Source organism: Scyliorhinus torazame, chromosome 14 (assembly GCF_047496885.1).
Source record: "Scyliorhinus torazame isolate Kashiwa2021f chromosome 14, sScyTor2.1, whole genome shotgun sequence".
Classification (NCBI taxonomy): Eukaryota; Metazoa; Chordata; class Chondrichthyes; order Carcharhiniformes; family Scyliorhinidae; genus Scyliorhinus; species Scyliorhinus torazame.
In genome coordinates this window covers 137,229,567-137,240,663 of record NC_092720.1, presented here as the reverse complement: position 1 = coordinate 137,240,663, position 11,097 = coordinate 137,229,567, and the positions used below count along the sequence as shown (strand labels likewise).

The following is an 11,097-nucleotide window of genomic DNA, read 5'->3' as shown; positions in this document are numbered from 1 at the left end:
TCCCCCATCTTCCCTCCCCTCGATGCTTTGTTCATCCTGGTCCATCTCATGTCTTCCAGAAAACTAGGCCTAGCGCAATGATGTCATCACACAAAAAGAAAACACACTCGCCGATGTGAAAAACAATTCTGTTCCTTTAATGTTCAACATGCTCAGTCTCTGAACCTGTGTGAGGAGCCATTAGTTTACAATAATTTCATTCATGAAGTACTGCTTCAATAGATAGGACCTCACAGTTCTTAACCTCCATTTTGGAGGATTCTGAAGAGTGAAGATGCAGACCAATGACTGGTAATTGTAGAAATCCACACTGAATGTTCTTGATGAATCAGACGTAACAACGCAACAGAAAAAAAGACAATCAATGGGAAATTCAGTAGCTGGGCGGTGGGGGGAAGAGGGAAAGAGGAGTGACAGAGGGAGAAAAGAGAGGGAAGTGAGAAAAAAGAAGGAAATAAGAATGAGGAAAATGAGAAACAGGAGGGTGTCAAAGAGAAAGTGAAGGAGAGGGGAAATGGACAACTTGCTGTATATGAATGACACTTATTCAAATGTTGAAGCCAATTTCCTGACTTGGATCAAAATTTCTGTGAAGTCTCTGAAGGTATTACTCTACATTAAGGAAACGACCTGAATGGAAGTTATTAATTCAGCCTCTCACCTTCCTCCCTCCACAAATAAATTGTTCAAAATCCCTTGTTCGAACTCTACCTTGAAGTGTTGGGTACTCTGAGACACAGACGAACCAACACGGTTGCGATTGGTACAACGCAGTTTTATTTCTTTTAACTATTTATATAACAAACTTTGGTACTCAGCACATGGTGGCTGTCTTGAGTTTCTGGCTTGGAGGTCCTTGCCCTGAGCCGTCTCCTGCTGGACTGCCCAGGAAGTGTCACGTTCCTTGTTTTGTACTGTGTATGCTCTTGTCTGTGATTGGCTGTCGTGTTTTGTGTGATAATTGGTCCGTTGATCTGTCCATCACTATGTATGTGGGTATGTGCTGTGATGTTCACTTGAATATCATGACATACCCCGTTCACTCATCAGCCCAGTGCTATGACCTTCGCTGATTCCCGGGTAAGCAATGCTTCAATCCAAGCATTTCTCATTCCTGTTTGCAAATCCTGCCATGGCTTTGTCTTTCTCTGTCTCTGTAATCTCCTCCAACCCCGACAACCCTCCGAGATAGCTGAGCTCCACCAATTCTGGCTTCTTTCACATACCCAAATTTAGCTACTGCACCTTTAACTCAGCTCTCAGTTCTGGAACTCACTCCCTGAACCTTTCCACATTTCTGTCTCGCACTCTTCCTTTGAGGTGTTTATTTAGACCTCCCACTTCATCTCCTATAATAATAATCTTTATTAGTGTCACAAGTAGGCTTACATTAACACTGCAATAATAATAATAAGCTTTATTGTCACAAGTAGGCTCACATTAACACTGCAATAATAATAATCGTTATTGTCACAAGAAGGCTTACATTAACACTGCAATAATAATAATCTTTATTGTCACAAGGAGGCTTACATTAACACTGCAATGACGTAACTGTGAAAAACGCCTCGTCGCCACACTCCGGCGCCTGTTTGGGTACACTGAGGGAGAATTCAGAATGTCCAATTCACCTAACAAGCATGTCTTTCAGGACTTGTGGGAGGAAACTGGAGCACCCGGAGGAAACCCACGCAGACACGGGGAGAACATGCAGACCGCGCACAGTGACCCAAGCCGGGAATCGAACCCGGGTCCCTGGCGCGGTGAAGCAACAGTGCTAACCACTGTGCTACTGTGTCGCCCTATCTTCTTAAGCAGCTGTGCCAAATGTTTTTGAGGTAATGCTGCTCGATAGGGGATGTCATACTGAGGTAGGGGCGCTACATCAATGCAATTTGTTGTTGACTAGGTTTTCCGACCAAACTAAATTCAAGATTGATCTTGCTCCTGTTCTGAACTAAAGAGGCAACTTCGATCTAAGGCAATACTTTGATTCTGAAATTCTCCTGCTCATGATATTGCTAGTTTCAGTTAGAGAGGCAGTGTCCAATCAGGAAGCCTGAAGTACAGCTCAGTAAAATAGAGACACGGTAATTTTTGCCAGAGAACCAATGATCCATAAATAAAGTATTTGAGTGAATGACTCAGAAGAAAACAGTGTGGATATCAGTGAATCACAAGACAATAACTGAAGTCAGCCTTTTATCAGCTCAGAAGTGTTTGCTGCTGTGAGAAGAGGAACTGAAACCACTTAGCTCATTTGACGTGGTGAGGAGCTGTCAATCATAAACAAGAGCGTTTATAAACATTGTGGTTAGCATCAAAACCGGTACTGGAGATGCATTCAAGCACACAGGGAAGGATAATATGCGGGGCAGCACGGTAGCATTGTGGATAGCACAATTGCTTCGCAGCTCCAGGGTCCCAGGTTCGATTCCGGCTTGGGTCACTGTCTGTGTGGAGTCTGCACATTCTCCCCGTGTGTGCGTGGGTTTCCTCCGGGTGTTCCGGTTTCCTCCCACAGTCCAAAGATGTGCAGGTTAGGTAGATTGGCCAAGTTAAATTGCCCTTAGTGTCAAAAATTGCCCTTGGGTGGGGTGACTGGGTTATGGGGATAGGGTGGTGTTGTTGACCTTGGGTAGGGTGCTCTTTCCAAGAGCCGGTGCAGACTCGATGGGCCAAATGGCCTCCTTCTGCACTGTCAATTCTATGATAATAAACAATCCACCAAACAGCTGTGTCCGAACCATTAAACTGTCAATCACAGGCTCATGAAAGATATTGCTCTATGAAACTGGATGAAAGTTTTACATCTCAAAGGGTGTCAGGGGATTTGAAGCCTTTTTAAGTGTTGTGGGCATTAGAGGAAGCCTCGGACACTTGTACCAGCTGCTGCTTTCAATGCATCTGTCTGAGAGGGCAGGTGGTAGGAAAAGGAATGTGGTCCTGCATTGCTTTTTGTCCTGCATGGCTGCCTGATCTGCTCATCAGCTGTCAGGCATTGCATTTTTGCCAGAGATCACCATCACAAAGGTGATCTTCAGGTTGCCCAGGACTTCAGGTTGCCCAGGGCTAGAAGGGGCAGACCGGACACGGGACCACATCACGTTGTTTAGGGGGGGGGGGGGGGTGTCTCGGAGTCAACCACTTGCCCACAGCCCGAGCCCACCCAACCCCTTGACCCTGGAAGCAGTAAAGGGACACATTATCAATACCCTGATCCCTTTGAACCCTCCGCCAGGCTCCACCACACCATGGACTGCGGTTGGCCAATCCCGCACCAAAGCGTGTCCAATGGATTTCCTGCAATGGGGGTTGGAGCATCACAGTGGGGGCGAGAATCAATCTCCAGCCTGTTAATTTCATGCTCATGCATGCTTATCGTGAATTTGCATGTTCCCACCGGCACGGTGCGGGCAGCACCCTACGGCCAGCCGCGGAGGAGCACAGAATGGCAGCAGGTCTGGTGCCCAGCACCGAATGAAATCTTTTGGCCGGCAATCCATTCTCCACCCGATGGGGATTCCTGAAAGCAGTGTCGGGAAATGGAGAATCCTGGCCATAGAATATTTACAGCATGGAAAGAGGTCCTCTGGTCCATCATGTCATCAAGCACCCATCTATTCTAACCCCTTTTGCCAAACACTTGGTCCGTGGCCTTGCATGCTATGGTGTTTCAAGTGCTCATCTAAAGGCTTCTTCAATGTTGTGAGGGTTGCCGCCTCTACCGGCCTTTCAGGCAGTGAGACCCAGATTCCAACCACCCTCTGGGTGAAAAAGCCTTTCCTCATCTCCTCTAAATCTCCGGTCACTTACCTTAAATGTATATTGACCCCTCCGCTAAAGGGAAAGATTCCTTCCTGTGCACCCTATCTAGATCCCCCCTCAGCATTCCCTGCTCTAAGGAAAGCAACCCCAGCCAATCCAGTTTCCCTTCATAGCTGAAACGCTTCAGCCCAGGCAACATCCTGGTGAATCTCCACTGCACCCTTCTAGTGCAATCACTTCCTTCCGAAAGGATGGTGACCAGAACTGTGGTGAAGGTCAGCATCATGAGTCTTAGTGTCCAAGGCATGGCTCAGTTTGTGTCGACCAAGGCTGAGGCCCTTGACAGCATGTCTCAGTCACTGAGCACGTGTCCCAGATGCAGGTGGATATTGCCGAGGTGCTCCAGAGTGAGTCCCAGATACAAGTAGACATTGCCGAGCTTCTCCGGACCATGTCCCATTCACTGAGGAGCATCGTCAAGGGCTTCAACATCATGATGCAGACACTGGGGAGGCAACAGGACCAGTTGAGACAGATGAAGCAGAAGCCGGTGGAGCTCACTCCAGCTCTCTCTCCATCGCATGGAATTCCCCAAGGTCCAATGGGCACTGTCCAGGAGGCGGAAGCACTGGAGGCCGACCCGGTGCCTTTCACCAGGGAGATGGCGGCAGCCTCCACCTCACCCGAACCCCCATCGTGACACCTGCGTATCTCAAGGGAAGCGGGTAGAACAGGCACCCCAGAGGACGCCCAACAAGGACATCCAAGGCCGCAAGGTTCGAGAGGCAGCAGGCTGCCTCCATCTCTGATATGCATCCTGCGGACACACCTAGAGGCATGAATGGCAGAGCATAGGAAGCTTTAGAAGATTGAAGTCCAGTGAGTGGGCACCGGGGCGGGGCGGGGGGAGGGGGGGGGGGGGGGGGGGTTAACCACCTGTATCTGGAGACGGTTAAGGTTTTGAATGTTCACTATTAAAACATGTTACAACTGATACATGTGAAGCCTCTGTCCCATTATTCTTCACAGCGGGCCGGCCCTCACCCCCACTCCTTGTTGCCCTCCGCTTTCCCCCCCTCAGACGAGGCCATATGTCCCTCCTCCTCCAGCATGTCACCCCGCTGCGGTGCCAGGTTCTGGGAGCACAGCAGACCACCACAAAATGGGAGACCCTCCGGGGGGGGGGGGGGGGGAGAGAGAGAAAGAGAGAGAGAGAGAGAGAGAGGGGGGGGGGGGGGGGGTGTACTGCAGTGGACCAGAGCGGTCCAGGCATCGGGACCACATTTTGAGCAGTCCGATTCATTGCACAACGACAGCACGGGTGAACATTGGCCTTATTATATCGGGTCTCCACGTCAGTCTCTGGCCTCCGCACTGGGGTCATCAGTCAGGACCTCAGCGGATACCCCTTATCCCCAAGAACGCACGCACGCACGCGCACACGCACACCATTTAGGGAGTGGAACCCTTTCCTGTTAAAGAAGGGCACTCCCTGATGCACCGATGCACGCAAGGTGACATGCATGCCATCAATTACACCCTGGACCTGGGGCAACCCGGCAATGGCGGATAATCCTGCTGCCCGTGCATCTTGAAGGGCTTGGGCCAGGTCAAAGTTTATATAGTCAGCTGCCTGGGCATACAGGGCATCCGATAGTTCATGGATGCACTTGTAGGCTGTAGGTTGTGAAATAGCGCACAAGTTCTGGAATGAACCCATGACATAAGTGTTCTGAGCTGCAGAGACCTTCAGTGACACTGGGAGCGGGTGTCCTCCTCCTTCACGGGGTGCCAAGTCTGCAAGGACATGGCACAGGTGGCGCACCATCTCTCTGAGACAGAGCCTTCAGCAGCATACACTGTCCGTCATCTCCTCAAAATGTCTAATGGTGCCTGTACACCTTGGGCCATTGGCGGCATCCCCCTCGAGGTCCCTCCCTGGCCTGCTGGGTGGCTGGGTCTTATGGTTGTGCGGCAGCGCCCTGCACTTGAGGTGCCACCTCGAGCCTGTGTCGATGCTGCTGCCCCCTCTGATGCATCTGGCCATCTGGGCAGTCACCAGCACCACGAGGTCAGCGCTGCGAGGTCAACAACATCATCCATCTTGATTGCTGTAAGGAATCAGAGAGAGTCTGACAGTCAGAAAGGGATTGCCCCCCGGGTCCCTCAATTGCCTCCACCCTTATGTGTCCTGCCTTCTCTCAGAGTCATCCACCAAGCCAGTTGTGCTGGAGGACCCCGTCCTTCACACTCCCGTCCAGCCACATCGAGGACCCTTCGACCCCAGACCACTGCCGGGAACACTCAGAGACTGTGCTCAGGTACCATCCTCCAATCTCCACACACACCCTCTGGAAACGGGGCTACCCCCAGTTGGGAAGCCCAGCTCTTGGGTGTTTGATTGTTGGCTGCTGCCTTTTGTGGTGTTGATGCCCCAGAATTCAGGCAAAGTGTCCAGGCCTCGCAGTTTGATTGGAATGCTAGTCAATAACATTCATCTGAGACATGGCACATGTGCACATGAGAATGCGCTTGAGATCTGGGAATTGCTAACATAACTAACATTGCCAATTCCCCATTAGCAATAGCCTTCAGCTGTGCAGCCAGAGGCTGCAGACAGTCAGAGGGAGTTAAAGTGACGAGCAGGGCTCTGTGCTGGAAGTGTTTGGTGGGACAGACAGGCAGCAGCTGCAGTTGCCCCTGTTATGGGTATACACAATATTGGAGGGTGGCCTTTAGGACTCACAGGCACTGAGCCCCTCACCACCCAACTCCCCAACAGCCCAGGGGCGACTCCTGACTGATGGTGCCCAGCAACCCCACCCCCCCCCTCCCCGAGCACCAGGACAGCACCTCCCGTGCCCCTTGGCTGCATCTCCGAAAATGAAAATGGCTACTCTTCTCCTCCAATCCCCTCAGCAGCCATTGCGTTAGGTTCCCCTTTAAAGGTTGGAGTGCTAAACAAGGCCCCTGTGACCTTTAAAGGTTGGAGTGCTAAACAAGGCCCCTGTGACCTCTCGCTGGGGATCCAGTTAGTTCCCCAAGGCCATGAGATTGAGCTTCCATCTCGTTAATGAGATGGAGAAGTCTTAATTGGTGTGTTGTCACGTCGAGGCAGGATACAGAACCCGCCAACAGGAGCAGGCCGGTTAGATGCCAAACCAATTCCTGCCTGGTGCGGATACCGGTTTGGGCCTTTTCTGCAATTTAATTGATGCACACGGATCCACGCCAAGCGCAATGTGGCTGTTAAAACGTGCCTTCATTCAGGATCAGTAATGGGAGGTGTTGTGATCTGTACGTTCAAGGGAATACATCTTAAATTGTTGACCATCATTATTCACACAAGACAGGGTGTGATATATAATCCCATGACTCTGGAGACAGAATACAGCAGCAGTCCCACAGGTCAGATATGTTTACACAGCCTACCATCATATGTACATTATTTATCTTCAAATATATTGTTGTTTTATGAATCCCTGCTGAATGATTGCTACAAAGAGCAAAGAAAAGTACAGCACAGGACTTTGGAGAAGGAGAGAGAGAGACTGACAAATAGTTAGGGACTGCACCCCGGGTCCCTCAATTCACCCGAGCCGCCTCCACCCTTATGAAAAGGAAATGAAATGAAAATTGCTTATTGTCACAAGTAGGCTTCAAATGAAGTTACTGTGAAAAGCCCCTAGTCGCCACATTCCGGCACCTGTTCAGGGAGGCTAGTACGGGAATTGAACCGTGCTGCTGGCCTGCCTTGGTCTGCTTTCAAAGCCAGCGAATTAGCCCGGTGCTAAACAGCCCTTATGTGGCCTTCAATCCTCCAAGCCTGCGCCGACCATGCTTCCCGTCTAACCTAAAGACTTCTACACTTCCAGGTCCATATCCCTCTATTCATGTGTCTGTCACTATCGTTTTTGTAAAATTCAAAGTACCCAATTCTTTCTTTCCCAATTAAGGGGCAATTTAGCGTGGCCAATCCACCTAACCTACACATCTTTTGGGTTGTGGGGGCGAAACCCACGCAAACACGGGGAGAATGTGCAAACTCCACATGGACAGTGACCCAGAGCTGGGACCTCGGCGGCGTGAGACAGCAGTGCTAACCACTGCGCCACCGCGTCGCCTTAAAGTCACGATCGCACCTGCTTCCACCACCTCATCCGGCAGCGAGTTCCAGGCACCTACTACCCTTGGTGTAAAAACCGTCCCTCGCACAACTAGCCTATGTCCCCTAGTAATTGAAACTTCCACCCTGGGAAAAAAAACTTCTGACTATCCACTCTGTCCATGCCTCTGACTATCAGGTCGCCCCGCAACCTCCACCATTCCAGTGAGAATAAACCAAGTTTATCCAACCTCTCCTCATAGCTAATTTTCTCCATACCAGGCAACATCCTGGTAAACCTCTTCTGTATCCTCTCCAAAGTCTGGTAGTGTGGCTATGTTTGAGATACACATGAATGCAACAAGGGGGGGCTGGTGAGAACATGGGTCATGAATTTTGAGACAATGGATAGCCCAGGATGATATATTAGGGATCAGCAAGATTGGTCAAGAAGCGGAGGTGGGGGGAGTCGGATTTGTGGGGAGATTAACAGGGCAGATTGTAGCGGTTGGGGACGGGGGCAGAGGAAGCACTCCTCCCCTTCCCAGCCCACAAGCAGTGCTGGAAAGGCAGTTGCCTGTTCAATCTTTTAGTCCATGCCCCTTTCAAGCTGTGACATGTGTCCGGTCAATATTAAAGCTGGATCACAGAAAAAAACCACTTTGGAACACTCCCTTATTAAAATATTTAAATGAGAGCCATACATCCTGAGCATGAATTGGTTCCTCACGGAAAGTGGCAGGTTTGAGGTTGGTGGAGGTCAAATTTTAAACCAGGACTAAAATGCCCTCAAGAATTCTACAGATTACCCCAGTTTGAGAAGGCACTGCTATGTGGAGCACCATGCTCTACATTCATGGGAGGGCCCAGATTCAAGTCAACGGTGATTATAACCGGTTTCACTGCTACTGAATTAAAGGAAGGAAAAAGTAATGAGCAATGGGGTGCTTGGTATTGTTCACGAGCACCTATAACTGGGGCACATGCATGTTTGCCGGATCAGACTCGAGGAGCTGATGCATGTCACAGCTGAACCACCTGGATGGACACTTGAAGGAACACCATTTTGATGAAATGCAGGCAGGTCACCACAACTTGTGGAATTCCATCTAAACAAGCAGGTCAACTTTCTGGAGAGGGAAGGGAGCTGCACTCCTCCGTACAGACCATCAGCTAAACACAGGCGCCGACACTATTGGATACATTGAAGATGGTCAATGAGCACAGTGCAGGCATCGTCTGCTGTGACACCCCGATACTGGGTTTGTAATGTAGAGAATATATCAAAATGCTCTTGCCCGTATCAATAAGAGATTTTATGATTTAAGGCCATTATGGTAACAGTCAGTAAGTTCGACGTTGACCTGGTATTAATGAGCCAGTGGTCTGAAAATGAGGTTAGTCACCTACCAATCCCATTACTACTGGCAATATAGCTGCTGCCAAGAAAACTACAAGCAGGTGCCCAAAGTACCTGCCTATTTAAGGTAATGCACCCCTTTTGAATGGAAATCAAGGCCCCAAGAGGTAAATAGCACCCCAATTGTTAATTTAGGTCTAGTCTGAGCTGGCATGGAGCCCATCCACAGGAGATGGAAGAATAGAGACCCAACAAAAGATGTCAAATTATTACTGAGAAAAGAGCAGCAGGAGTGACCACAAAAATCCACTGACACCGGGTTACCCCCACAATCTCCACATCCAAGAGCTCCACTGAGCCAGCCAGATCCCGAGGCCTCAGCCTGGCGAGCTACCCATTTGGCTCGCCTGCCAAATTGAAATGGAGGTCAGGGTTTGAAAATCAGAATGAGTCGTGGGGGTAGGCTTTGAGGGGTGTTTGGGGGTGGGGGGTTGGTTGCGCAGCACAGCCCCCCCCCCTTCTCCATTGCTCAGATCATACTCAGTCCTCAAGCAGTTCCTGAAAGTGCTGTCCCTGATTGGCGCCTTTGACCAGAGATTTGTAGGTTGTGGGGCAATACTTTGAGAAGAAATATTCTATTAATGTTCCACTTCCTGAAGTGACTTGCTTCTGCTGCCCAACGTTTTTGTAATTCCAGACATGTACCCCTTTTGTCTCCGCAAAAAACGATTTAATGTCTGACTTTCTCCAGTGTTGGAAGTAACTTTCCCAATTAGTGTATGAAATTGGATAGAAATGTTTGGGCGGCAGATAGGAAATGCCTTTACATTCCAAGTTGAAAAATGGTCCAAGTTCATTAGATTGGCACCACCGTTTTAAAACCCTGCTCACCAAAGCCGGGCCTTGGGAACCCCAAGTGCCTCCATCATAGTTTCTGACGTAGTCTTCCATGCAGTCCCAGATAAACTGATGATGCTTCTCAAATCCCAGTGCTGCACCATTAGCTGCCTCATATCCTTCAGCACAGATGAAATTTTGGAACGCCAAGGGCTTCAGCGATATGATATCCGTGTCCAGGTAGATTCCTCCGTAATTCCAGAGCAGTGCTATCCGGCAGGCATCAGACAACACATGGATCCAATACTTTTCCCAAAACGGATTGACCTGAAATGTACAGAAAACAACCTGGTTCATTCCTTAAAAATCTCTCTTGCTGGATAATTGCCTGTCGAACTCAACGACTCTGTACCCAGGAGAACAAATACATCACGACTAGACCCATGCTAATGCCACTTGTTCGTTTTCTAATTTTCTTCCTTTATCCCACTCTTAAAGGAGGAGTTGGATGCTTCAGGTTGAGTTATTAATAAGAGTTCAGCCATTGTATATGATATGACCTTTTTTTTTTTGACGGGATGTGGGTGTCGCTGGTTAGACCAAAATATGTTACCCATCCTTAATTTTCTTTGAACTGAGTGGCTTGTTAGGGTCATTTCAGAGGACAGTTAAGAGTCAACCTCATTGCTGTGGGTTTGGAGTCACATGTTGGCGAGACCAGGTAAGGACGGCAGATTTCCTTCCCCAAAAGGACATAGTGAACCAGATGGGTTTTTAACCACATCCAATGATAATTTCATTGCCACTGTTACTGAAACGGCTTTCAACTTCAGGTTTTGTTCACCAGCTCCCATGGTGGGATTTGAACCTATGTCTCCAGCCTCAGAACAGTAGCCTGGGCCTCTGGATCACTCGTCTAGCAACGTTCCCACTATGTCACTGTCTGTTGGGGAAAGGATATCTGTCCCTAAGGAACCAGTGGAATTCCTACGGAAGGAGGCCATTCGGCCTATCAAGTCTGCACCAA

General features: G+C 49.3%; 1 protein-coding gene across 2 annotated transcripts in view; it reads right to left on the bottom strand.

Moving 5' to 3' along the window:
• Window positions 1-5,001: 5,001 nt before the first annotated feature.
• LOC140390074 (lactosylceramide 4-alpha-galactosyltransferase-like) overlaps window positions 5,002-11,097 on the bottom strand; it is a 39,486-nt gene continuing 33,390 nt past the window's right edge. For both annotated transcript variants that reach the window (XM_072474950.1, XM_072474949.1), the window contains one exon: window positions 5,002-10,397. In XM_072474950.1, the coding sequence (XP_072331051.1) occupies window positions 9,774-10,397 (624 nt within the window). In that variant the 3' untranslated portion in view covers window positions 5,002-9,773. The remainder of the gene's footprint in view (window positions 10,398-11,097) is intronic.